At 35.2% G+C, this 27,646-nt stretch overlaps 4 protein-coding genes across 10 annotated transcripts; 2 read left to right on the plus strand and 2 right to left on the minus strand.

Moving 5' to 3' along the window:
• Positions 1 to 1,492: 1,492 nt before the first annotated feature.
• On the minus strand, positions 1,493 to 6,907 carry Alh (coiled coil domain containing protein Alhambra). Of its 4 annotated transcripts, XM_017906180.1 has the most exons (14): positions 6,792 to 6,907; positions 6,619 to 6,698; positions 6,389 to 6,553; positions 6,123 to 6,320; positions 5,915 to 6,032; positions 5,367 to 5,743; positions 4,953 to 5,284; positions 3,690 to 4,169; positions 3,436 to 3,619; positions 3,136 to 3,343; positions 2,720 to 2,872; positions 2,368 to 2,632; positions 2,160 to 2,288; positions 1,493 to 1,850 (listed from the first exon to the last, which is right to left on the minus strand). In XM_017906180.1, exons 1-14 carry the CDS (start codon positions 6,898 to 6,900, stop codon positions 1,700 to 1,702), a joined length of 2,949 nt encoding a protein of 982 aa, XP_017761669.1. In that variant the 5' UTR covers positions 6,901 to 6,907; the 3' UTR covers positions 1,493 to 1,699. The 4 variants fall into 4 exon arrangements, with proteins under 4 accessions (XP_017761669.1, XP_017761667.1, XP_017761668.1 ...); XM_017906178.1 differs by having other exon boundaries at positions 2,160 to 2,282; positions 5,367 to 6,032; XM_017906179.1 differs by having other exon boundaries at positions 1,493 to 1,727; positions 5,367 to 6,032.
• Positions 6,908 to 7,985: 1,078 nt separating this feature from the next.
• On the plus strand, positions 7,986 to 13,174 carry LOC108551849 (uncharacterized). Of its 3 annotated transcripts, none has more exons than XM_017906182.1 (4): positions 7,986 to 8,058; positions 8,242 to 8,857; positions 11,977 to 12,262; positions 12,363 to 13,174. In XM_017906182.1, the coding sequence occupies exons 2-4, from the start codon at positions 8,325 to 8,327 to the stop codon at positions 12,852 to 12,854; spliced, it is 1,311 nt and encodes a 436-aa protein (XP_017761671.1). In that variant the 5' UTR covers positions 7,986 to 8,058; positions 8,242 to 8,324; the 3' UTR covers positions 12,855 to 13,174. The 3 variants fall into 3 exon arrangements, with proteins under 3 accessions (XP_017761671.1, XP_017761670.1, XP_017761672.1); XM_017906181.1 differs by having other exon boundaries at positions 8,020 to 8,097; XM_017906183.1 differs by lacking the exons at positions 7,986 to 8,058; positions 8,242 to 8,857 and adding an exon at positions 11,613 to 11,669.
• Positions 13,175 to 13,420: 246 nt separating this feature from the next.
• Positions 13,421 to 15,561, plus strand: LOC108551837 (uncharacterized). 2 transcript variants are annotated; one of them, XM_017906161.1, is made up of 5 exons: positions 13,421 to 13,648; positions 13,777 to 14,039; positions 14,154 to 14,252; positions 14,459 to 14,668; positions 14,776 to 15,561. In XM_017906161.1, the coding sequence occupies exons 1-5, from the start codon at positions 13,525 to 13,527 to the stop codon at positions 14,806 to 14,808; spliced, it is 729 nt and encodes a 242-aa protein (XP_017761650.1). In that variant the 5' UTR covers positions 13,421 to 13,524; the 3' UTR covers positions 14,809 to 15,561. The 2 variants fall into 2 exon arrangements, with proteins under 2 accessions (XP_017761650.1, XP_017761648.1); XM_017906159.1 differs by having other exon boundaries at positions 14,459 to 15,561.
• Positions 15,562 to 18,608: 3,047 nt separating this feature from the next.
• Positions 18,609 to 25,646, minus strand: LOC108551835 (uncharacterized). Its single transcript, XM_017906155.1, has 7 exons — positions 25,461 to 25,646; positions 21,970 to 22,280; positions 21,333 to 21,608; positions 21,041 to 21,273; positions 20,624 to 20,890; positions 20,311 to 20,560; positions 18,609 to 20,119 (listed from the first exon to the last, which is right to left on the minus strand). Exons 2-7 carry the CDS (start codon positions 22,223 to 22,225, stop codon positions 19,947 to 19,949), a joined length of 1,455 nt encoding a protein of 484 aa, XP_017761644.1. The 5' UTR covers positions 22,226 to 22,280; positions 25,461 to 25,646; the 3' UTR covers positions 18,609 to 19,946.
• Between the last annotated feature and the right edge of the window lie 2,000 nt (positions 25,647 to 27,646).

Consider the following 27,646-nt stretch of genomic DNA (forward strand, 5'->3'; position numbering starts at 1 on the left):
TTCCTATTAGCGAAAATCGTCTTCCCGTAAAAATAATACTTTTCAATTGAGAACACAAAACGGTAATATCAACTCATCTCTTAGAAAATTTCATTTTCTAACAATAAAACCGAAGGGATTAGTTATGAACACCTAGTTACATTTATTTATTAATAATAATATTAATAATAACAATTAAAATAAAATTACAAAAAAGAAGACAAGAAATTCATATCTATAACAGTAAAGTATAGATTCATTTGATACGGAAAGACAGATTATTCCATTGTTATTAATGCTTTTGTTTTTACTTTAGGGAACCGAGAGACAGGAAACTAGTCCCCCCATTATAATTTCTTATCTTCAACAAGTTGAATTTTGTTCATTCAAATGCAGCTCTAACTTTCAGCGAAAGTCCTCTCGTTAATTTTTTTATACTTTAATCCTTTAACGATGGATTTTTTTTTGTTTTTTGATTATGCGTCTCGCATCGACAAAGGTCGAAATTCGATATTCTTGATACTTTAAGACAAATAACATGTGTGCTGCCATTGAGGAAGGCAAGGTACAACCAAGAATAATCGTAAATAAATCCCTTATGCGAAAACGAAGCGCGTGTGAAACATTCTGTTTAGATACAACCTCGACCATTTCCTTAAATCCCGTCTAACGATGACAGTTTAATTAACTGTTCCAAAGAAACCATAAAAACCATCATACTATAAAGAAAAATAACTGTTCGATCCGTTTCACGGTCACTTTATTGGTGGAAGGCAGTGCTCAAGTTACACGACTAAGTATGTAGTACGCTTTACATGTATAAGATTCGAATATACATATACATATATATATCGGTTCGACCGTGAAATGGATCAATTACGAGACATTTACAAGTTTAACTTGAAAGGTGTAGGCATTTTTTGCAATGTGTCAAAAGTGGTGCGCTAAAGAGAACCCGAGAAACGAATTTATTAAGATAGCGGCGAAACATCTACAAAAGAGATGCCTTGATAGAGAAAAGATGGGTGACCTTGTCGTACCACCAAATCCACACGCAATTTCCTTCCTTTTATGTAAAATGTACACTTACTGCATAATTTTATTGCTATTCGTCGCGATAGATTAACTTACAATCTAAAATTTGTACATCTGCGGATTTGCTGTTTTATCAAATGATGTTAATGACAATGATGTAAAATGATCTAAAGATTGTCTCAGACGTGCTCGATGACGTGCAACCAAAGGAAGGACAGAAAAAGAAAAGAAAAAATGATTCTACTTCTAAATTGCTTCTTCGTTCGAATTTGCAAGGCCTTTGTTATCATGCTTATTGTGAATCTAACCTAACTTTGAGCCAGTAAAACTGCTCTTGGAAATTCGCCAAGAAACAATAGAAATGTATAAACACACGTCTATTCACCAGCTCTATTCGTAACGGAATAAAATCGTGAATTACATATATCGATAAATGCAAATATTTTCCTTTCGTTTAATATATATAACGTTTCCCAGTCTATAAGTATTGAATTACCGAATTGATCACACTTTATCGAGCAGAGATCGCAGTCAGAGATCGAGCCAATCAGCAAAGAAACACAAAGGATAAACGACTTCCTTGTGCTCATTTTTAAGGGTGGTAACACGTCTCGGTCGGCGATAACACCTCACCACGTCTGCTGTTGTCAGGCGCAGTATACTCTTCCTTGGTTTCCACCTATCTTCAGCTAGGTTTTCCAGGTGGTCCATGGCTGGGTGGAGAAGGTCCATGTGAATGAAGATTATGAACATTACCTACTTGATTACTTGTCAGACTGGACATTGTAGGTTGGTACATCGAAGGCATGTAATTGCTCGACGACTGTGGCACTGACCTGAAACACACGAAACTTCTACTTAAAATTATTTCCAACTTTTTCTATTCAAATCACTTTCTGTAAAAATGCATTAGACTATAATTCTTTACTTCATATATGTAAATTATTTCTATTCGTTATACATGCACGCACGACCTAAATATATTCATGGCTCATATTCTATTATAAAAGTAATATAATGATATCTAATGCTACTGTTAACGAAAGAACAAGTTAACATCACAGTTCCAAATCTCAAATTTTAACTATCCAAGATATAAATCTATACAAAAAGTAAGATCTTATAAAATGAGATAAACTTCTTACCTTGGTACCCCACGCAGAGGATCTGGTGTAACGGACGAGTTTCTCACTACGCCAGAATTATTAGTCGGTGCCGGAGATACAATATTACTAGGTTGTCCTTGGTGGTACCCGCTTCCAGCTGGGCTGTGTCTATTCACAATGATCGCAGAAAGAACTAAATTTTGCAGTACCAGAACTCGTCATATCAAATAAAGGACAAATACGTTACCTAATCGTTGGACTTGGTTGCGGTGCAACCAATGATGTTCGATGTTGGTACTGCGAAAGTGAAGCTGCAGCTGGAGGAGACGGATCAGGAGGCAAGCCATTTTCCAAGGTCGTAGAATGGTTACTAGAACTTGAATGGGCCATATATGTGTTGTTCACTCGTGGTTCCCTACTCACTCGTGGAACGGCGGCCGCTGCTCCTGGTGGGACTTCAGGGTGTGGAACATTAGGATGAGATGGATTGACTGTTGGATGTATGTTGTTCACTATAATTTACGAACGAAATAAATATTGAGATGGTATATAAGATGATAAATAGTGAAAATGTTCATCATAAAAGTCAAATACATTACCTGGGTGAGCACTAGGCTGAGTCGTTAAAGGAATTGCAAGTCTAGCATTCACAGCCAACAGATGATCTCTCCTTTGCAGAAGACTATTTACATGCTCCTCTAACCTAAGGTTTTCTGCTCTTAATTGGTGAAGACAAGAAAGTAGGGAAGCAACTGTAAAAATAATTCCGTATTTTATGAAACTTTCTTTAATTTATGTCAAGATTAATGGTTCAAACGACCCAGAAAGCAATATACTTTACATTTTACATAACTTTATGTATAAATGAATCATTGTAAGAAAAATATAAAAATCAGGAAAGAAAAAAGAAAAAAGAGGAAATGGTTCATGCATTAAATTTTCAATTAAAAAAGAAAGACCCCTTTTCACCAAACCCATGCGACTGAAAGCATGTTTTTCCTTGCCGTACACTCACTGTCAAAGTGCTGGGCTTGCTCCATCAGAAACTGACTTCCTTGCTCCCATTGTCTCTCTAAAAGCTGATCTAATGTTTGGGGTATTGCACCACCGCCTAAAGAACCAGTGTTGGTTGTACTAGCGCTAGTGTTGGTATTCGTATTGCTGGTGGTATTAAAAACCGAGGAAAACGATGTCGGTGGTGCACCGGTTTGATTGGATCGTATCTATTCGTAAAATAATATGTCAATATTAAGATTCCAGATTAGATCTCCTTTTCCAGTTATTTAAAATAATAAATGTAGATTAAAATACCTACAGATGCAATTACTCGACTATGTAGTTGTGGACCAACTAAATTCGTTGTAGAATTACTAGCTTCTGTAAAAATAGAATGTGCTTCCAGCTCTTGAGACAGAGTATCAGACATTTTTTGTGCCATTGTGGAAGTTGGGTTTAACTGATTTCCTAACATATGTGGTGCACTAACTCCATTCTGGAACCTAATTCATATGTCAAATTATAATATATATAATAAACTGTATCAATACAACAATCATTTTTATTTCTTACAATTTAACATCTTTTTCTTCTTTTGGGTTTGTAAGGGTTGGAGTACTCGAGGCAGAAGGTGTTGGCGTTGTAGAAGCTGCACTCGCACTTTTCCTTTTCCTTCTTCCTGGTCCACTACTACTCATACTTTCAGAACCAGGACTGCTTGGAGGAGATTCTTTGACAGTAGGACCCATAGTGTTCACAGAACCAGAATTAACGTTGCTAAAATGACCACCACTCAAAGTTGGCCCTTGAATAATGGATGGTACAGGTGCCACAGTTATGGCAGGTGGAGGAGTTTGATGATTACTTCTTCCTCCTCTCTTAGATGTTGTTACCACTGCGCTGCTAGATACAGATGTTACTATGGATGATGCTATTGATTGAGGTTGCTGTTGATGTTGTGACTGTGGCTGTACTTGTGGCAGTGCAGGTTGACTATTTGATGATCCACGTTTTGGTTTGCGAGGCTTCTCTTGCTTATCTGATGATTGAGAACTAAGAAAGCAATGAAATGGAGATTTATTTGTTCAGTTGTATTGGTTAACTCTTTTTGTACGGCCTTTAAGATTGAAATATTTAAAAAATTCTGCAAAACTGATTCTATATAAAATGCAAAATAAACGGACTGTTACGCACTGCCATTTATATCACGTTACTCCTTTCCTTCGTTCATTGCCCTTGAGGCCCCTTGAGGTAGAAAAAACAAACATAACCTCAAAGTGTCCTTAAAGCTACAGACGAATCAGAGGACGTCGAGAAAATTACAGCCGATCACAATAATTTCTCCCTGCCAGTAACTCTTTGCAATTTACATTACACAAAAATCGAATAAAAAATTGTTCTGAATTCAGTTTTGTATTTGTACAACCCATAACATAGCCGCGGACATCTTCCAATCGTCACTATATTTCCCGAAGATTTTAAATAATGCAGTCGCGTCCTAATGAAACGATATTTTGCATACTATCATAAATGCATACACAATAAGATTTTTCTACCTGAATAATTTTTACGAACCGCAAGAAGAGGTTAAAAACAAAAGGGCTTGTTTATCCAGTAAGTCAGCCATTTTGATGCCTTTAGTTTTGGCGCGCATTTTAAATTGCACTCAAAACACGAATCGTAAATTTGTTACTTTTTTTATTTTATCAAAATAATTATTTTGCTTATTAATTCTTAATAAGAAATAACAAATAATAACAATAATTATTATTACGTTGTTTTTGTTAAATGTGTATTATAAATGACACTAGTACCAAAAATTTAATTCGAACTTACCGCGATCTCTTGGCAGGAGCTTCTTCCGCGGCAAACCTTTCAGAATTCGACATAACACTCGTTCTGGGTTCTGTCATAGCGGCAGTAGTTATGATACTTTGTTGCAGCTGCTGGTACAGTGTTGGAGCACTTGTTACCACACTCTGAACGGTACTAGACAACGAAGTTGCCGTTAATGGAACAGATACGACTATACTATTTGATGTAGTTGTCGGTGACTGGGTAACAACCAATGACTGAGATTGCGTTACTGCCATTATCACAGGTGTAGTAGTTGCTTCTGTAGTGACTGGAGCACTTGGCGATGACTGAAGAGGACTCTCAACTTTCACCTTGACAAGAATATTTTAAAATATAAACTATATTAAAATACGACATTACGAAATGAAATCTTTTTTGTGAATCATTATGTACCTTTTTTGACTTTTCTGGTTCGGTAGTCGTACTTAAGCTCGTCGCTTCTGTTATGGTTGTCTGCAGGTTATTGCTTGACACAGCTTGTTGTACAACAGAACTCACAGCAACCACAACAGAACCGCTGGCTTCAGAGCTGACTGACTGATTCGAATTTTCATTCCCTATTACAGTTGGCGTTCGTGCCCCTGTTTTTCTTTTTTTACTGTGGCTCGAAGTTTTGTTCGACGATGAGGAGTTCGATTTCATTTGCCCACTGTTTTTGTGACCGGAGCTCGAGTTTGATCCGGATTTAATGGTTGTTGGGGCCACTGCGGCAGTGGTAGACGTGGTGCCGTCATGTCCGAACACACTCTCCGATTGGGTGACGATCGTTTCTACGAAGTTGGAAGTGGTGAATTTACTGGAATTTGTGGTGTTGTCTTTGGGTGTATTACGGCCGCTACTGTTTTTGTCGTCAGCAATGCCATTTATTTCTAGACTTGGACTAGTATTCGATTTGTTTTTAGAATTTGTAGCGGATTTGGAACTTGAACTCTTTCGTTTACCACTTGACGAAGATTTTATCGGGGTTTCTGCTTCCTTTTCAGGAGACGAATCTGATGAGCCATTATCAGCAGGTATTGGCTTGTAAGGTGGTATTGTTTTAACGTTACCACCTTTTTTCTGTAAGCAAAATAATAAGATTATTTCTATTAACTTAATAATCTATTAATTGAATTTTGTGAAGATTTCTTAAAGTGATATGATACAAACCAATTTTGAGTAATGATGCTGACAATATCCACAATATTTAACATTATCTAGATAATTGCCAGCTTCCTCACAGAGCAAGCCAAGAGCCTGAGCACAAGTAACATGAAATTGCTGCCTGCAGCCAGTCTTATTGCACTGCATACAGGCTCCCACATTTGCTCTACTACCTCTCCCTTGTTCCTCACATATGTAACATGACTGTAATGATTATATTATATATTTCAAATTAAATAATAATTGAAAACCTGTTTTAACAAACTCTTTACCTTACTGAATCTTTCAGATGGTATCAATTGTAAAATAATTGGTTCCATTGTTGTCACGTTACCAAATCTAACTTCTGGTATATAAAGTGCACAGACCACATGTGCCCATCCAGCCTGATCTGTTCTTTTAAGAGCTCCATCTCGACTTGGGCATAATTCGCAGCGCTGTTACATAATTCAAGAGTCATTTAAATAATATAATTTTCAAAGCACTTACTCATGAAACTTACCACACGTGCACTACGTTCCTGTGACTCACATTTCCTGCAGTACCAAGGACCTGTAGGTACTGTAACGATTCCATAGCAAGCTGTAAAATCAGTGGAGTATAAAACTATAATTGAATTCCCTCGTTCAAAACATATGACTTTATACATGATTAAAGTTAATGTAATAAACAAACCTTGGTGTACAGCAACGGTACAACCTTGGCCATCACAATACACCAGTGGATTTTCAGTCCAACCCCTCTCGTCAGAACACACGCAGCACCCTCCAAGCATCTCCTTCATGCTGTGTTCCAAGCAATTCGGAAGACGAGACTAGCATGAGGAGCTAGGCGAGCCGTAAGCGGAGATGTGACACGAGGTAACCTCGCTTTCGCAATTGCATCCTGGCAATGTATGATCCTCAGCTTGTTTCTTCCTTTACTGCTCTCCTCAATTCTCGTGTACACGCGTGACGCATTCAACGGTGAATCGTGGCTTGGAATGTGCGACTGCAGGTTGCCCGTCGCTCAAACAATTCCACACCGTGGAAACACGAAGCACCGACACCGAGGCGCTCCAAGAGTACCGTGCACTACCTTTTCTTTAAAGAAATCCTGTTTCGAAATGTGCTTGAATGAATTGTTATTTACAACGGCGCTCTATTTGTTTCGTTGGTCAGCCATCTTATTTTGTTGTCGCGCCTGGCGTGCGCACGCGCAGCTGCATGCTCTGCCGCGAAAATGTAAGAGCATGTTCGAAAATAAGACGTAAATAATTACATTAATAATTATATCCACTTATTTCCTAATGTAAATTCTATTAATCTCATGATTTCATATTCTTTTAAATATAGGTTTTAAGTTTTCTACCTATTGCGATCAGAATGTTGAATGTTACAAATTATCAACTTTTCATTACCAATTTTTTATTCATTTACAGATTCCTAAACGTTTAAAAATTTATATTATTAATTTTTTCATTAATATAAAAATCATTAATTTTAATATACCTGTCTATATGTTAAGATTAATCGCATCTTTTATGAATGAACGTCTTATGATTTATTCTCTAATATCAACCAATTAGAACTCTTCGTGAACTCCATAAAGTTATAGTATCTCTAGTATTATGCACAGCTAGTAAGTTGGCGAGTCTAACTGATTGGCTAGAATAGAGTATACCTATCCTTTCTCACGCATTTTTGTTATTGGTTGCTCTCGTTACTAATACCATAGAATTAGATAACAAAGAGGGGATAGTCAAGTTTCGAGATCGCGTGAGATGCAACATTGGCGGAATCTATCGTTCTCGTCCCGTAGCTTCTTCAATAACAATATCTCCTTCTTAATCCTACTACATGCCAACACGTGCCATTGTATGAGGTAAAGTAGGGATAGATGGAGCGAGTGAAACAGAGTTATCCTAGTGTCATCCCACTCGACGACTTATCAGCTCTGCATAGTACGTATGCTACTTTTCAAGAATTTATATTCGAATATTGTAAGTACTTAGGTTCATTAGAGACCTAATTCTGAGAAGAATTGTGTTATAACATTTTCTGCTGTTTGTATAAAAAATTATAATATAATTGGTCACAATATATCAAAATAAAAGATCAGAATATAATATATAATTTTGTTTCAGACGAACTTTCTGAAATAAAAATATTATGGTAAAGAAGGTCCCTGTTTTGTTTCTATTTTGGTTTTTAAAATTTTGATATAAAAATGCAACAATATAATGATCTTTATGTTCTCGAATTGGCAAACGATACACATTTATCAGAAATTTTACTTTTCTTACATAAAAATTTTGATATGGAAGAGACTATGTTGAAAAGTTTGAGAGATAAGAACCCAATGACAGCTGAGGAAAAAGAATCAATGAAAATTGATCATGAAAAACTGATACGAGCGATTTTTACTTTTTCACCTTGCATTATAGCGGTAGAAAAATCATTTAAAAGGATAATTGGTGTGAATCTGATGATAGTTAGCAAGAATCCGAAGTACCATGATGGCGCTGATGGTGTTTCCGCGGCATTCAGTAATAATCCCCCTACCAATAGATTAATGAAACAATATTTCCATTATTTAAGTGAAATTAGTGAAAGGGCTGATTTATATGAAAAATTTCCAAGTTTTAAGGCAGCCGTAGAATTTTATGCAATCGCTGTGGATAAGAATTACCGTAGAAAAGGACTTTCGAGGAAATTGATGACTGCAGGAATTTCTTTCGCAAGAAGCCTTCAGGATGTCGGGTTCGTATTTGGAGTGTATACGTCATTGTATTCAAGAAAAGCGGCACAAAAAGTTGGCTTAAAAAGTATTCTGGATGTGGATCTTTTAAATTACAAAGACGACAATGGCAGACCTATCTTTCAGGACACTCCGCCGCATAATATTGTTTCTGTTATGGTTCTTCAAATAAATTAGGGCTTTTTTAAATATATCGAGATTTGTATGCAATCGCCTTCATTGTAAAAATGTTGTATATATTTCTGATATCAAGCACACGATATTAAACTAACATAATTTATATAGCCTAATATTATAATAATATAGCTGTTATTTTAGAGTTTATTAACTATACAGATTTTCATTATTCTTATTTAGCATAAATAATTATTACGTATTGTTTTACAGCAAACTAATTTTAGTAAATGTAACTAATAAATCAACTAATTCGTGAATCGATATCAAATTTCCACTTGTTACAATAAATTATGCTCATTATCAATTATTTATATAAGTAATTAAATCACTATCTTTTCAACACTCTTTGATATCTTTCCTTGTTCTATGTACATAACATATCTGTATATGTTTTATTATAAAGTAGTTCCATTGTAATTTCTGGCTTTCTAAGAAACATTTCTCGTTCTATATTGTCATAGCACACGATAACATCGGCTATACAACCTTCTTTATCGATATCTCGACTTGGGAAGTACCTCCAGGACTTTATATTTAAAGTTCCGCGTATCGAACTCGTTAAACGTTGCTCGTTAGAATGTTATGAAAACGTTATAAACGGTAGTTTCTAAAATCTTTCGAAATCCAAAAATACCTACGACTGCATAGCGAAGGACAGAAGATATTATCGTAAGTAATTTTTTTCAAAATTTTCATTAATACAAATTTTCGTATTTTGTACTATAAATTTAAGAAAATAGGATGTTCGTGATTTGTTGATTTTAAGCAGTTACAGCATATCTGATATCGTATCACGTTTGGGCTTTTATCGACAGGTTTTCCCGCTAGTCAATTTAAACTTCGTTGAATTCTAACTTTCGTCATCAGATATTATATCACCTTCATTTCTGATGATAAAGTGTGCGATAATACAGTTCGTGAAATCTTTCACATCTGTAGTAAATGTAAAGCAAATATTATTTTAATTCGTAATTTGGCGAACCTTTGACGATGAACACTGAACTCGTCAGTGTACTTCTTTTCCTCCATTTTTGATGATTTTTGACTATATTATACACGCGAAGATTTGGAATAACTTTCTCCTTTGCACATAAGAAATGGTCGGTCTTAGTTTCGAGATATTTGTAAAAAGCTTTCAACACTATACTAACGTACTGTCTATAATATGCGCGCTTGTGGAGCGCCATCATAGGTTTGTCACTTATCTACTATTTCTGTAAACACTGTATATAACGGGTGAACTTGTCAGAAAGGTACATTATGGATTTCAGCGGGATTTTCTTTAAAGTTCCCTTCGTGATGTATAAAAAGATTGGTAGATTATTTATATACCGAGTATTTCTCATTAGAAACATTGGCGTATAGACTATAATACACTGCTGATTTTAATGTCGTATAAGTTGTTAAAAATTTTTTTTTAATTTTCTTCCTCTGCACCCACTTCCCGAATAAACCTAAACAAACTGATCATCGCTTATAGTTAGACCGAATATCCTATTCTATATTTACCTCAAGATTAAGTTAGGTTAGATTTTGATATTCATCCAAGTGTCAAAATTGTTTTTGTTTGGCTTGTACGATGTGAAAGTCGGCAGCGATCTTTGGGGTTCTTTATACATCAAGAAAAGCTGGAGAAAAGTCCTGTTTGAATCTAGCATGTGATACCTTTCTGACGAGTTCACCCGTTATATACATTGGACTGCTGGTAGCGGTTTTTGGGAAACAGTACGTAAGTAGCGATCGTGTACCAATGAACTAACATTGCCACTGGCATCCACGTACGAGTATGATGTTGAAACTTTTCCCCAAATATCTCCGCAGCCAAGACTATATTATATGCAATAATGCAAACGAAGAAATTGTTTCGAATGCAACAAATTAAAAAAATCATCGAAATCGATGAACGAGCAGTTCATTGACACGTTGACCAAAAATAGTTATCTCTGTCTTAATAAAGAAATCTGAATAAGCAAACATACAATTACTAATGTAGGTTGATAACCACCATCCAATAAAGACGTTCTCCATTATCTAATTAAATTAGCTTCTACATAGTTAATGACTGTTTAAACAACCTGTGGAGTGATTAAATTTATCTGGGATATATTTTCATGCCCTCTTTAGTTGGCACATGCTCTTACAGTCACGGACTCGCATATATCATATTTCTCCATCACTATCTTGCATTGTTGTCGGACATAATGGATTCATTCGACCCCGAAGAATTTCTCGGTACTCTTTCGCTTTATAAATTATTAATCACATTCGATAACAGATCGAAGTCTTCTAATTGGTGGAATAATCTGAAACTGGAAACTTCTTTACCACTTGTTTAGCTTTTTTCCTTCCTTCCCTTCTTTTTTTTTTTTTTTGGTTCAAATCTCGTTCCGCCACTCGGCACGGGAATTTTTTACGATATGGTGATAAATTGGAGGATGGAAAAGTTGAAGAAGTTTTAATGTACGTAGAATACGATAGCATTGCTAATGTGCCTTAGCGCAATACGCTGCACTCATGGTCGACAACTCGATAATCGCTTGTGCTAAGCTGCTTTATATTCTCAGGGAGTCGACTGATCAGAGTCAGTATAGTGTTTGTGATTCACTGTAGTTTGCGATATTTCTCTTCCAAAATGAGGTAAGCAGAAATAGTAAAGAACCGAGTATTCTATTTCTATCGATTAATCATAGTCTCGTATTTAATTAGTAATTAATGGAAAATTTGTTTCAATATAGAATGATTTAAATTTAATTAAATTCCAAATACATTTCTCGTTTGCAGTAGTTGAAGAAATTTTCTTCCATTGAAATAATTTTCATTTTAACAAAGGAAGGCAAATATGAAGTTATATTATTTAGACATTGTTCGTGTCATTTTATTATCGTGATCGGTGTAAATATTTTTAGATGATCGTTATTAATGGCTCCGTTTGATTTTCGTTTAGGAAACAAAACAGAATGCCATCGTATCGGGTCTGGGGCTCCACGGAAGATGAGAGCGTTGACTTCGAATCCCTGACAAACGACACTCTCGAAGGAGCCCTGAATGTTATAAGAAAGAGCTTTTTCGTCTATGAGAGTGTGTCCAAAGGTGTGGACCTGCTTTCAGAACCCGGTGCATCGGAAGAACTCGAAGAACTCTGTTTGGATGCAGCCAAGGATGGAGTTAGTTTGGTGGCAATTGATGTAAACACTGGGGAAGTTATTGGGGTGGCTTTTAATAAAATTCAGGTAAATAAAAATGAAAAGTGGAGAAAATACGAAGAGACGGTGAAACCATATTGTTTTCAATTACCGAAAATAATAAAAAAGGATCAATATCGCTGTTTAGGTACTGAATAACCCTGCAGAGAAAAGTGCCTTCGAGATGTTCAGTGAAAGGTGTAAGCATAGGTCTTCAAAGGCCCTGGTGGATTTTATGATCGATGTGGATGCAAGGATAAATTTATTTAAGCACTATAACACAAACTGCCTCTTTGAAGTCATGTTTTTGGCCACTTTACCTGGTAATCAGAAGCGTAGAATAGGAGAGCTGTTGGTGTGTGCATCCATAGAGGTAGCAAAAGAGTTGAAAAGGGGCAATGCTGTCAAAATATCAGTCACGATAAACGGAGACAATACTATACAGAACCTGAACGCAACGCCTAACTTAGTGTCTGCAATCATGACGTCCAATTATTCGCAAAAGATTGCGGCAAAGTGTGGATTTGAAAAACTGGTTTCAGTCAGCTACGAAGAGTTCTATTTTAGTGGAAAGACTTTCAGTGAAAGGATAGGGAATGAGCACCTAAATTGCGTCCTTGTGGCTAAAAGATTATCGTAGCTTAAACCTAATTGTTAAAACACTAATTTATTATGGGATAATTAATACTGATAGCTTTATCTTTACAAATTCCGAGATCTCTATTTTTTGTGATATAAAAGATGTATTTTTTTACATCAAATTGTACTCAATATGAAGAAAATCATAGTACGGCTTCCTATTTATGTAATACCATGACCTTGCGTTATCAAGTTAGTCTGATTGGCTTAATCAACTTCAGCATGGTAGCTTCGAACACGCGATAAGGAAACACATAGTACGTTTGACAACAATTTGCGTAATCAGTGAGAGATACTGACTAAAAGCATATAATTTTATCGTCGAAATAAGGAGTATTATCCAAGTATTATTACACAGAGATTCTCTACAATAAAAAAATTATTTTAACAATTCTTTTTTCAATTATTCCCGTTCTTGTCGCTCACAAGTGTTCAGCGCAATCGATACAGCTATTGCAATCTTATAAAGTTGAAACTTATGTAAAAGATAATGGGGGTTTTCTAATTTTTAAATAGATAACAAACACGTTTCCCGAATATGCATTAAATGAACACTGAAGAATTAAGTTGAGTCTGCTTATCAAGACACTAGAGCTGTACTAACAAAGGCCTTAATAGAGTGTAGGTCGCTTGGAACAAACTACTTGAACCTAGCTTCATTCTGCCAGCGTATGTGTTGGCGAGAAGATCTGGCGGTTTTTATCAAATACTGGACTATCCGTCACGAAATTATCGTTATCAGTCGTCTCAGCACGTGGTGTCTCATATCTCCCTATCACTCTATCAACACAGAAGGTAACAGAATCGAAGACCTTTAACACTCGATATAAGTAACAATCTGGCTACTATATAGCGCAGTTAACATAAAAATTTATATATATACATTTATACATCTTAATTTAATCACCTGGCAATTTTTTCAGTCATTTCAATCATGTCTTCCGAGTCAGAGAACGAACTAGAGTATAAACTGCTCACCAAAGACAAGGTTGAAGATGCCCTGGCAATTCAGGCTGAAACTATGAAACTGGAGAACCTAGCAATAGGTTTGGGGATGTTCGAAGAGGATGGTGCCCCGGAAGAAATGAACCTGCTCTTTAGAGAAATCATCAAGGATGGTACAACGTTGGTCGCAGTTGACAAGAAGACAGACGAACTGGTAGCAGTGGCGTTTAACAAGATTCATGCAAGTTCTTATTCATTTCTACCATTTTTCATAGCTAATTTCTAGGTCTTCCCTAATTTCGGTATCGTTAATCTTTCCTTGCGCTTTTCATCAAACATCTGTGTCTGTCTAAAGGCAAAACCGAGGGCAGGTGAGAAGGATGAGCTAGAGGTGTTCATAGAGGAGAATCTGAGGTACCGAACGTGCAGAGAACTGGTGAAGTTTCTCGATGACGTGAGTGTTTCTTGGTTATTGGCTGAATTGCTTAATTTAGATCGAGTGTCGGCTTCAATTTACTCGCTAATTGCGTTGTCAGCATCAGAGGCTTCAGTTCCAGGCTTTGAGGCTCTATACGTATTTCTAATGTCGATTAAAGTATTATTCCCTGAATTTCTAAAGGAGTCGAAGAGTAAGATTAGTTTCACTTGATTCCACGATAGATTCAGAACAGCGTGGATATTTTTGAGAGCTACGACACGAAAGGAGCAATGGAGCTGTTCTATCTTGGCACCAATCCACGGTATCAAGGCCGTGGGATCGGCCGACAAATGGTACAGAATTGCATCGAGTTCGGTCGAGGGCTCTTGAACGGTACAATGAAGAGGACTTCGATCGACGGAAGTGTCCTAGACCAACACGTACTCCCAGAGGTGATTTTTGGTTTATTCGCCTCGAACTATAGTCAAAAAATCGCGGACCAATTGAACTTCAAATGTTTACGCGAAATTCGATACGATGACTATACTTTCGCTGGCAGAAAAATGTCCGAGAGGATAGGAAGCGTCCATAAAACAGCCAGGTTGCAGGCTCTGAAGCTGTAAACGAGCGGGAAACGTGGTGTAGTAGTGAAAATCAGTGGAAAATGTGTACTGTAGTGAATCTGCTAGTGTGGAGAGTTACGTGTATGAGAACTGTACCTGAAATGGCGAATAAATGGTACTTATCCTGTCAGAAATGTTCATAAATTGAAGAAAGTAAATACTTTGTTATAGTTTTTGGATTTATAAGCGCACCAAACTATTTTTCTTTAATTTCGTTGTATATCGCGTTTGAGAAACAAAATGGTAAAAAGTAAAAATAATATTGCACACTTGGAAGTTTCATCTCTAAGAGGTGTCTTTTACGAGATACTAAAAGGATTCTCTAGGGAAAAGAACGGTGATGGAATCTGCACGAGGACTCTTGAGATGAATTCCAAGTCCCACAGTGAAGAGATTGTACTTTATCTCATGAGTGTCTTGTGACTACATAATTAACTTCGTTAGTCGGTTAAAAACTTGCTTTCGGTAACTTAACCCACCTTATTATTCCAACGAATGAATGACAAGTGATAAGAAGCTCTATACGACGACTCTTACCTTTCTTTTTTATATAAGTATATATATGTATGTATTAACACATTTACAATCCAGTACATAATTGTTGATTATAGTAAGTATATTGAGCGTAATTATGAATCCAAATACCGACAACGGAGGTGTGGTTATATTCTTCCTTTTTCTATCAAACTGTCCTTGTTCTCACATTAAAAACCAACGTGATAAAAAATGTTTTGATTTTCATAATTTTATGAAGAGAAATCCAAGTCACGAAGTTTATATATATATATATAAATTTCATCACGCTCCCTCATCAAAATTTTGGATTCCTTCGTTTAAAAATTTCAACTTCCTGGATGTCAAAAAATTTCATCAAAAATTGAACTTCTCGTAGAAATCAATGTGAAATGACGGGGATATTAAATAATTTTCCGACTTTCAATGGTATCAGAGAAAATCAATGAAAGGAAAGAACTATAAAATCGGTTCGGCAAACAGGAAGTCGAGATTCTACTGAATACGAGCTACGAAATGTCGTAGTTAACGTTATATCCACGGGGAAGACACCCAGTATAAATATATATATATATGTATATATTATGTGTGTATATATACGGCACTGCTGATCGCTGGTAAATAGTTTTTTTTTTTTTTTAAGTTTTATAAAGCGTCTATCTGAAAGAAATGCGAATACGCGTTTCGGTTCGCATTAATTAGTATGTCGCACACTAATTTACTCTATTAACCAGTATAAGAATGCACTACTTATAAAAATATTCAACCACAACCAACCAGATAAATGTAACAGTGGTTTTTTAACGAGTTAAGTATATTTTCTCGATCATTAACTGGTTGGTTTTTATTCAAATGGTCAGCCCTTCAAGGTCATGAGCGTTTTATAAAAAAATAAATCACTAAGTATCAGAAAGCCAGCAATCGAGACTGTATACAGAATATATTCTCGTTCTTTTCAACATTTTGTAATAACAACAATCGAATAACATCTTATTGAATAATTATAGTGGGAGGCCTGAAAGGGTTGACCAGCTACTTGATTTACAATTAAAACAGTTGTTCATTGCGTGAAGACACAACGAAAATGATTCGCTAAAAATGAATTATTCAAAAGCATTAACAAATTCCCTATTCCTCATTTCATTTCGCTTCTATAGATATTGTAATCACCTAAACGTAACTTTGGATTCACCAAGTTCTTCAATTTCTTTTCCTGTAAACCAGAGCAACTTATTTCTTCGATTTCGCTGTTTTTTTAAAAAAGTTTAGAATCATTTTCTTTGTTCGTAACTGTGTAACTCAGTTTACATTTTGTCGGTTAAGATAGCTACACATTGAAACAGGCTTCTTTCTTATCGCTTTCATAATTGTATAATATGATTTCTCTTAATATATACCTGTATATATATATATGTGATTAAATACTGCAACTATAGTGTAATAATATACTAGTAGTACGTTCATTATTGTTACTTCCGTTTCGTCGTTTATTATTATAGCAGCTATGGCAGGACTAGAAGAGAAATGGACTTAACGATTAATGGAAATAACGATGTAAGAAGTAATTATTAGCAAAATAATTACTATCAGTTTCAAAACAGAGTAACAACGCGAAGTAAAAATTAGACTATTCGAAATTGTGTAATTATATTTTCAAACTATACTATTCACCGCCTGCTAGTATAAGAGTTTTCATATGGCGTTTATGGCGTAATAGAGTCATAACAGGCTCACGTCATATCGATGGTAACCGATGAAACAGATACAACGAAAATCATTTGAAGTCCATTTTTCTTGTATTCCTGTTACAAATTACACTTGCAACGCTTATTATCAGTGTAAAAAAGTCATGGACGTATATAGCTTCTGCGATAAAATATGATTGACATATTTCCAACAACGAATATTTCTCTTTCTCTTACGTTTCTACCATCTCAAAATCGGTCAACAACAAACTACAATTAATTCACAATACTTGCTGCATGTATATTTGTGTCTCTCTATCCTCAATGCGGGTCTAGTGAATACTTATCAACTATCGTTTACACGAGTCATTACATCCACTAAAGACTAGAAAATCGGTATTGTTTGGCACGAATATTACAATTTTTCTGTCAGCTGCTTTCGAATTTTTTCTTTTTTTTTTCTTCTTATTTTTGATTTTGCACAGACAACGATTTTTGATCAGCTTTTGGGACTCTGTAAGTCAGTCCGGGGAGAAGGAGGAGCGGGAATGTTAGTAATGGAGAAACGATTCATTCTAATCGATCTAAAATGAAACGCAATATCCGGAACATTAGATACTAATCATAGAAAAAAAGATATCTCTAAAAATCATTTTAACAGAGCCGTCGTAATGCTCTGTTAATTAAGTACATGTATACCTATATATACACTTATCAACATGAAGTATTTCTAAAACATTTGATCAATTTGTGAAATATACTTGTAAAAATTACAAGCTTAAAATATTTCGATAGTACGTATATATTTTTATGAAAATTAAGATCTTGGAATAATTGTTGGTCTAACTTGTTATCTTAAACGTTATTTAATTTAGAATGGTTCGTACACATGAAAAGACTCATGGACCTATCTTCAAACATTAATATTTTAGAAATATTCTATACACGCAATGTCAATAAAATAATTGCAATAAATAAAAATGGTAAAGAAAAGTGAGAAGATTCTTTATGAATTAAATTTATAAAAGTATACCAAGGATTGTACAATTTGCGTTGGTATCGATTCAGACGTTCTATTGAGCAGGAACTCGTCTGAAACAAGTTTGTCTGACTAGTTCGAATTTATTCGTGTACCATACTATTCTGTAAATGTGTAAATATTGTACTCTCACATATACTCACAAGCACACACTCGCGCTTATACTTTATTTATAATACTGAAAAATCTGTTGTTCAACATTTTTCTTCTTTTGTCTTTGGCAAATGTACTTATCTATGTATATTACCCATGTATGTACGAAGCAAAAATAAAACATTACAAAATCACGGGAAACAGGAAATTGTTTTCTTGCTAACTAGTAAAATTTGTATAGTTCAAATATCTCAGAAATTTTATAAAATCGAAATTTTTTCCTTTTGTATACCTGTTAAATAAAATAGTCCTACTCCCAATACAGCGTTTAGAAATATTTTCAAAATCGAAATTTGTAGGTATTCGTTTTTCGAATATAATTTAAATTGAACTTGTGACGTTGCCAATAAGGCGAATGCACGACGATCTTTTTTCGTGGAATCAGTCTACTTTGAATTCAAATGCGTAATTAAGGAGCTATCTCTCCTTATTTATTCCGCTTATTCTAATAAGAAACTTGTACAATTGATGAGTTTTGTTAACAGTCAGAAGAGGTGCATTCTGTTTGTAGTCTCACTTTCTTTCCACCAACTTCAAGAAATGAAGTTGACAAATTCAAAGTAGTGCCGAAAATTAGGTGACAACTCGGCTTGTCCATTATCTAATTAAATCCGCGCGAGGAAAAATCTTTTCGCGTAGGAATGCAAACTTTCACCGAATGGTTGCCATCTGGTTTATGACACTGTGTGTTATTGCATTTTGTCTTGATTCCTCTAAGTCTTGGTAAAAATTAGCGTAATTTACTGTTGTATTGTATCATAAATCAAAGGTAACGATCGATGTTCATGAATAGCATATTTCAGTATAACAATCTTTAAATACGGAGATTGAATTGAGCCATTTCCTCATATTTCCGCAGATGTGTTAGATTTCCAATTTTAGTTATTAGGTTCATTTAATATGGCAACAATATCATATTTCAATATTATGCAACTTTCAATCCAGCGCCACACTATTAATCTTGACATTATAAAATATCTCCCGTATTTTTGTTTCTTTTTCCTTTTTTTAGTTATACTCATTCACACGTTTGCACATATACACACATTTTTTCTCAACACGTGTAATTCGAACGTTCTCTGTTTCGAAAATATAAAATATTCTCGTTATCAAAATAAAATATAAATCGGCAATAACGTTGTGTGACTAGACGGATGTTCTCGCTGGCAAATTACATAGGAAACATAGATCGCTTCTCTCCTTTCTCCTCCTTTCTCTTTTTCACTTTCTCGCTATTTCGTGTGTACGAGATAATCGATATTATCGCTTCCCCTGACTCCACATCACCTCTTTTATCACAATTGCGCACAGAAAGCTTGTTTCCAACGTCTAGAGACGATACTCCGTAAATCCAGTGCAATCGACTGTTTTCTATAGCATCCATACATCTATATTATCTGGGTCGTTGAAACGATACAAAGCAAATCTGTTCCGATATTGGAAATTAATTAGATTACTATCCTAAGTCGATTCCAGAATCTTTTCTGCACGTGTTGTTGAATGGACTTTCTCCCGGAGTATTCTCTTTTCCCTTATTATTTCCTATTTTTCTTTTTTAATTACTATAACATATTGACGTCAAATTTTTTTTTGTTATATAACGTCCAAATAAATATTTGTAGCATCATTGTTGTGGATTCTTCGTGTTTCGGAGATAATTATGAAGAGACTAGTATACCTTCCAAAGGAAGGCTTAAGATGACTTTCTAAAAGATGTTCATCTTTGAGAAGGTTCATATTGCACGTCTGGTGGTTGCATGGTTAAGTAACAAGGCTGTGTATCCTGGAAGTGTGATCTAACAAGAAGACCCAAGCCTAGAAGGACTACGGGAAGACCCAGCAATGCACAGATAAGTTCTCCCGTCACTCCAGGGGACCAAGTAATGAAACCTATTGAAATCCCTCATTTGAGAATTCTAATTGCTCTTGTAGCAAGTAGTGTTTCACCGCGAAGAATATAATACGATAACAAAATCAGTACGACTATTAAATCGTTCTACAAATATTAATCTGGTAATGGGGCAAAATGGATGTAACAATGAAAAAAGATATTTATTCTACTGTAATGATATTTAACTCACCGCCATGAACGTCCATCTTGTAAATACTCCACCAAATACCAGACAATGGCAGAGACACAGTAGCGGTAGCAACTGTAAAAACGGCGCTCTCACACATAGACAGGAAGTTCAACACAGAAATCGAAAAGACTATGTACGCAGTTAAGAAAATCCAGCCGTGGGTAGAAATGTTTGAGCAGGATTCGTTACTTTTAAAATGACACGTAAGTCCATGCTCTACAGTACGGTATAGTTCTACTGGAGATAATCCCTGAAAAAGAAGAAAATTACTTTTATCTATATTTCTATACATAGATTGATTTAACTAACTTACCCTGCCTATTCCTGGTAAGGTGTCAATCCAAGACATCGACAGAATGGCGAAGAAGGCGATTAAATGAATGTAGAAAAGGGTTTCAAGAATTGGAGGTTTCGGAATGTGCTTCGACTTTATTGCAGGATCAGGATCTGTCACATGGAGTAGTCTACCTTCCTCTTCGTCAGAACCTCGTCGGCGGATTTCTCGGGAAGATACCAATCTTGAAACCGTACACAGGAAAGAGTTCTGTTGATTAGCCATTATTTGACATATGTTGTGTTGCTAAAAAAAATGAGAAATATGCATCTTTTTTAAAGGAATTGTTTATTTAGAACAATTTTCTGATTGTATTTAAATTTAATATAAATTTCATTGCATACACAGTATAATGCTGTCTTGTGTATTTTCCCTAATTAATTATAAAACTCTAACCTCAGTGGCAAAATGGGCCTCAATCAGAGTGAAGAACATAGCAAAAGCAGCAAGGGCACCCACATAAACGAACGTCCAAATAGCTTTCACACCCCAGGATTCTCTCAAAGTCGTGGTGTGAGCTGAAACTTCACGTCCTCTACATCGAAATTCATCACAGAGGCCATAATCCACGCTTATGAACAAGCCCACTATTATTGTGGTGCTCGAAAAGATCCTCTGTAAGCTCATCACTGCAACAAGCGGTTATCGATCATTTTTCGTGTGGAGATAATACAATTTTTGGGCTTACTTTTGCGACAGAAGAAGAAATAGTAGACTAGGGAGAACACCAGGGTGATACCCTTTATGGGATCCTGTAAATGACACAGAACCCTGTCCCGGTCCAAAGAAAGTGTGATCACTATACCAGAGAGTGCATAAATGAAACTGATTTTGAGTAGGGCACAACGAGGGATCTTGATTCGCATGCTGTTTGGGATCAGAACTGGTGGTGGAGATACTCTTCCCACAATGAAGCATATAATGCCCAGGATGAAAGCAGAGCAGAAGGCAGTGAAAAGAAGTCCTAAAGTAGAGAAACATTTTTAACAATAAACCCTGAATTAAACCAAACGTCAATCAAATTTATGAATTAAACAGAATATTACATTTCAATCTAATTGAAAATTTGACAATAAATTTTGCTTACTCGATCTTTGATGACTTTAAAGGACTTAGTATCGAATTCGTTCGTTAAAAGGCTGACGTACACATATAAAAGTATAAAAGATAATTCTACATCGTGTACCCTTATATATGTACGATATAAAGAACACATAATTTGCCAATGACGAGAATGTGCCAAGTCGACAAAGAGGAATAAAAGCATATTAAAATTGCCTATGTAGAAGGATTAAAATCAACATTATCCATCGTTTCATGGATACCTGTGTAGGCGTTGGACACGTAGCTGACATTTTCGAGATAAAGGGGATAGGTGATAATCAAAAAGGTAATGGATACGACAACGGTCAGAAGGGTAGCAAGGAAGCTGAATTTTTGCCAGGTCGCCTTGTCCGTATCGAACAGCTTATCAGTGGCTTGATAAGCGACATATGGTGAGTCCTCGGTGTCGGTGTACTCCTCGATCTCGACGTCGCTTCCTGTGCACCGTAACTCCTCCTGCTCTTCGTCGTCGGCCATCGTCGAGACGCAACCCACCAAGCTAGACAGCTCTGCGATTTATTAGTTCACCTTTCTGAAAACAGAGAAACATTATCAATAACTAGAAAACTATAAAGTGATTAGATTACCGGAGTACTGGTCGCAGAGATGAGTTAAAAACGTAATATTCAGAAGCGTTTAACCATTTGCAGTCGAGGGATGACCTCTGGTCGCCATTTAATAAAATTCCAGAGATCGATATTAATTAACACGTCGACTCTAAAATAGTGTACCAACGCGCAGAATATTGGAATAAAATAGTTTTACCTGCGAATTCATATACGACTTCTTGTTTAATATTTCAATAAAATACTGTCGATTATGGGGGGAAAATTTGGGAATTATTTTTCTGTTACGAAAATGTCGCCGAGTGCAAAGGGTTAAAATACAGCTACGAATGTGATACCATCAGCTTCACGAACGCGCAGACTTGCTTTGGCGAAATGAGAAAGAGTGGGGTTACAGTGTTAAGCTACGTTACACCAACCGGGATACTACCTTCTCGTTCTTGCAACAGTGCACGATTAACGAGCACGTTGCATGTACGCGCCATTCGCCTATGTACACTTTTCGCTGTACAGAGATTAGATAACCAGTTTCACCATTGTCGGTTCACCGGAATCGGAGAGTTTCGTGCCGGACTGTCCTATATGGAAGTCGTAGTGCAAATGCAAACAGAGGACGACTGACTGGGGGTTCTGGAGGTATTTAGCGTAGTCGATATATCCCAACAGCGAGCATATATCTTTCTACTGATAGAGAGAAGAAAAAGTCGACGGTATCAACAGTCTGATTATCTAAATGAAAATTTCATTGAAATTGCATTTGTAGATGTATCTCTCGGATAAAAATCGATTTTTAACAGTAGAATTACTAGAACCGCTAAAATGGCGGATTTCAAATTTTCTCCATTTACATTTACCGCGAACTATTGGAGTTTTAGCGAAATTAATGTTATCCATTATTGAAACAGCTAGGCAATTATACATACCTATTTCATCGCACAATCTTCGTTGGTATTAGCTAAGTATACTATATTAAGGGTATACATTGTAGCTCTGTAATTTGTAAGTTGTAATAGGTTAAAAATTTTCCATTTATTCAAAGTGATAAATATTATTCTTATGAAACTTAATATTTCATTACGCTAGTACTAGCTTTATAATCTGTAACTTTTCATGAATTATAAAAAACATAGTGCTATATTTAATGTAATTACTTATATTTGAAAATAATCAATATACTATATGTAAAACTCAATTTTTAAAAATAATTAATATATCAATCCTATATTAATTAATTATTATTATTATAATTATCAATATACGTATATTGATATATTAATATTAATTAAAAAATAGTTAGTATAATATTTCCAAAATTTAATTTTTTATTGACACTATGTACCTTATAACGTATCTGGTATCTATATTTTATGCTTTCTTCAAGTTCTATAAGATATAATATTACGTTATATACTAAATATGATGTATGAATATATATTTAAATTTACAATGAAATTGTTTTTTTTTTTTTTTTTTTGGAAACAGTATGTAGGCTAGAGTTAAACGTTGTTCATGGAGGGCATAAAGTGGAAGATGGTGGAAAAAAGACGGATGCTTGAGAACAGAACAAAAGAATCTAATTACTAGCAACTATACTTGTCACAAGTGGCCCGAAACAGACCCGTAACTCGACTCTCTGAAAATAATAGAATAAAGTGTGACGCAAAGTGGTTGGACCAAGTTTTCTTCCGGAGTTTAACCCATTTCTGGAATTTTTCACCACCTCAATACTACCCGACAATAAAAGAAAACCACTGAATAAACCCTCCACTACGTCCCTGCACACTCAACACTATATGACAAAAGAATTTCCATGTCAGAATTATCTCTCAATGTCGATAATCTAGCTAACATTTATACAAACTCCCTCTATTTTTAAATAAATTCAGTATATAACGCTTTTATGAACTGTGTATTAATATTTTGTTGATAAAGTATTGTTATTTCTTCAATCAGTGTCACTGAAGTTTAATTTAAAAAATATTTTGAACGATGCAACATAAAATTTTATTTTTTCGGAAATGTATGAAAAATTAAAAATTCGAGACTCGGTCGATAAAGTAGCGCAGGAAGAGTTCGTATCTTCGAGCGGAAGAAGTAAGAAACATTAGTCCATGAAAGTGCAAATCCCAGTGTTGAGGAACCCTTTACGAAACGAGACACTTTAGAAAGCATTGAATGTGTTCGAGGGATTATATCTCAGTGCATCCTTGTCTAATGCCAAGATCGAGAAACTTTTCTGTAATACAGCGAGAAACTGCTAGCCAACCTTCACCGAATTTATACAACTTTCGTACCACTAAATAAACTACTCTATAAATCGTAACATCCTTCTCTTTTTCTGAATTTTTCCAGATCAATTGGATCGGAAATTCACCGAAACGCATTTTGTTCTAAAAATATTTAAAAGCTCCACTTTGACGTGAACAAATATTCAAAAACTTCTTGTTACCTTTTCACTAATGAATTCACATTTGTTCTGATGAATAGAATGAAATATATTTATGTACAAGGTTTGCTGTCTATACATAAAGAATCGGTGACGCTTATTTGTTCACAAAATCAATGGTATTTGCTTATTCATTGGATGGTCGATGATTTTCGTTTATTTGTAAACTTGGTATTTATTAATAATAATAACAAATTGCATATGGTGTTTACTTGGAGCAATACGATATAAAATTTAAATATAGGAATGTCGACTTTTCAATTTAATAATAATGTACGGTCAATTAGATTTTCGATTTTTCGATTGTCTTTGTGAACAATTGTATTTACAGCAACAAAGAATACCAATAAATTTTACATTTTGATCAATATGAGATATAAACTTCCACCATATGTAACCCAACAACATAATTTCATACACAATATCGATAAGAGATTGAAAAACCGATAACCAAGCTACTAATACACTTACACTCCGAATAAAATATGAACTAGTTTCTTGTTACTTGCCACAAATTTTCAAACTTGTTCAAAAATTAAATAAATTAAACTCTTTCTAATCGCATTTTAGCAAACTACATTTATAGGTTAAGGTACTTTTGTAAATATTTGATCGAATCGTCAAGCGCAAATACTTGAAAAATTTATCGGAATAATGGCTTGTCAACGAACTCTATGTATGTGTTGGTATTGCGACTTACCCTGGAAACCTAACCTGACACCGCCCAGTGTTAAACTAAAGCCGCTTCCTATCCTTCGGGAACAGTCGTATTCCTTTGGACACCGTGTCCGTCGAGGATTCACATTCGTGAAATATCAGGAAACTCGATGAGTTTCACGAAGACCACAAACCACACGAAAAACCAAGAAAAACCACAACTACCTCCCATTGTGAGAAGAGAACTGCCTTCAATGCGAGGTCTGTCTACTGGCGCGCAGTACTGTCCCTAGCGACCAGAGACCACTGTTCTCTAAAAGAAAAAGTTTTTTACTCGTTGAGAAGATAATGACGAACGAATCAAGAATTCTATCTCATATTCTTAGATAGCTTAGTAGCAAGTTTCAACGTACTCAAGATAGTCTGTCAAATTTTAAAATTTTAAAAAAATATTATGTTGAATCACCATGAATAAATGTTAATATACATAAATTTTAAGTAGGAGAATTTATGGTTATTTTATGTTACAATCAGTAATATTTTTTTAAATGTTTAAAGAATTTAATGTACCATGATATACCATAGGTAAGAACGGTCCTGGAATTACGCATGCGCAGTATGAAACTCGCATTCGTAAAGTAGGGGAACATGTTTCGCTTTCTGTCGAATTAACCACGAAAATTATGAATTATTAACTACGATTTGACATGTATCGCGAAGAAACTAGTACTATGATTATTTCTTCTATTCTTTATGCCTATGTTAATACCATATCGCAAAACAGAGAAATCAATCAATGTTCATACAATATCGAGGAGAGAATACAACTACGCGTTTTGGAAATTTGTATCGTTACGTATTCAATCGAAACTTGATTAATCTAACTGATGAATTACTTCTGATCACTGTGTTTCTGATAATTTAGTGTTATAAAATTCAGCACGAGATTTTTAATGATCAAGTAAATTAATATTTCTCTTAAATGGCGGGAAAATCGTCATTTTAATATTTTTTAAAATTATTACGTAATACTAACAAATTTCAGACTACATCTGTAAATTATAAATGTGACTGGAGGTTTCCATTTTAGTAATTCCAGTTGGTAAGAAAATGATCAAAAATAAAAATCCTTGCAGCTAGTGGAGTCAAGTGGTGTTTTCAGCAGATGAACTGAATGAACTGATTAAAATGTCACAGTGCTAATTATTCTGCTCGTCGTCCCACGATAGTTTGCACCTAATAGAAGCCGAGTGAGGTGTAAATTGCAAACTTGTTCAATTACTCATAAGGTAAGGTATTTTCGAGCACATAAATATAGTACCTTAATATGAGTTTGTTGACAAGAGCATCATTAGAAAATTAGTCAAATTACTTTTCACGAAGCCGATATAGGGGGGAGTTTGATATGTAAAGTGGTCTAACCAATAGTTCAGCCTTAATCATGCACATTATTTGTCGTCTAGAGGAAGAAACACAATTGGTGAGAGGAACTGTTATTTAACATGACTCTTATTTCCAAATTTTCCAATATTCCTACCTATTACTAACCTTCACGAATTTAAAATTGTAAGTAACACAGAGAAATGAATATATAATATATATGCAACCTTTTGCTACGTGCTGTTTTCTTTAAACAATATCTTTACGATTTCAGCAATATCCTTAAAATTCTATCGAGAATCCAGAAGTGATGGAAATTGGAATCGGATTCCAACGGCGATCAAAGGAATGCAAGAATAATGTCGATTGTAAACTTCGTCAATTGTGGAGTTTCTGAAAGTTTCGCGGTAGAACCGTGAGAAACGCCGATTCTATTGAATGCACACGTTTCGATGAAACTATTTAAATTATCAACTATTTTCTGTAGTATTCGCGTTAACTTTGCGTTCTTCCAGATTCTCTTTGCATCTTAATTTTCAGATGTCCAGGTTGGTCTCGTTGCGTTATAGATTATTGTCGATTAATTAAATAGTTTGTCAAGTATTTCTTTTTAAATTTATTCTTGATTATCGATTTTTGCAAGTGTCAGATGTCTCTGGAGAAACCAACGAGTCTCTTTAAGGATACAGTTTACGAAGGAAGATCAGAAAAATTGAAGAGTATGTTTGTAAACGTATAATCTGAGATTAGGGAGGACTTCAAAGCTGAAGAATCGAAAGGGCGTTTGAAATTGGAGCGTAGTAATCAGAAATGGGACGTTCATTGAATTCGACCAGCAAAGGGGAAAGA

This window comes from Eufriesea mexicana, unplaced genomic scaffold (genome assembly GCF_001483705.2).
Source record: "Eufriesea mexicana isolate 0111107269 unplaced genomic scaffold, ASM148370v2 scaffold5020, whole genome shotgun sequence".
NCBI lineage: Eukaryota > Metazoa > Arthropoda > Insecta > Hymenoptera > Apidae > Eufriesea > Eufriesea mexicana.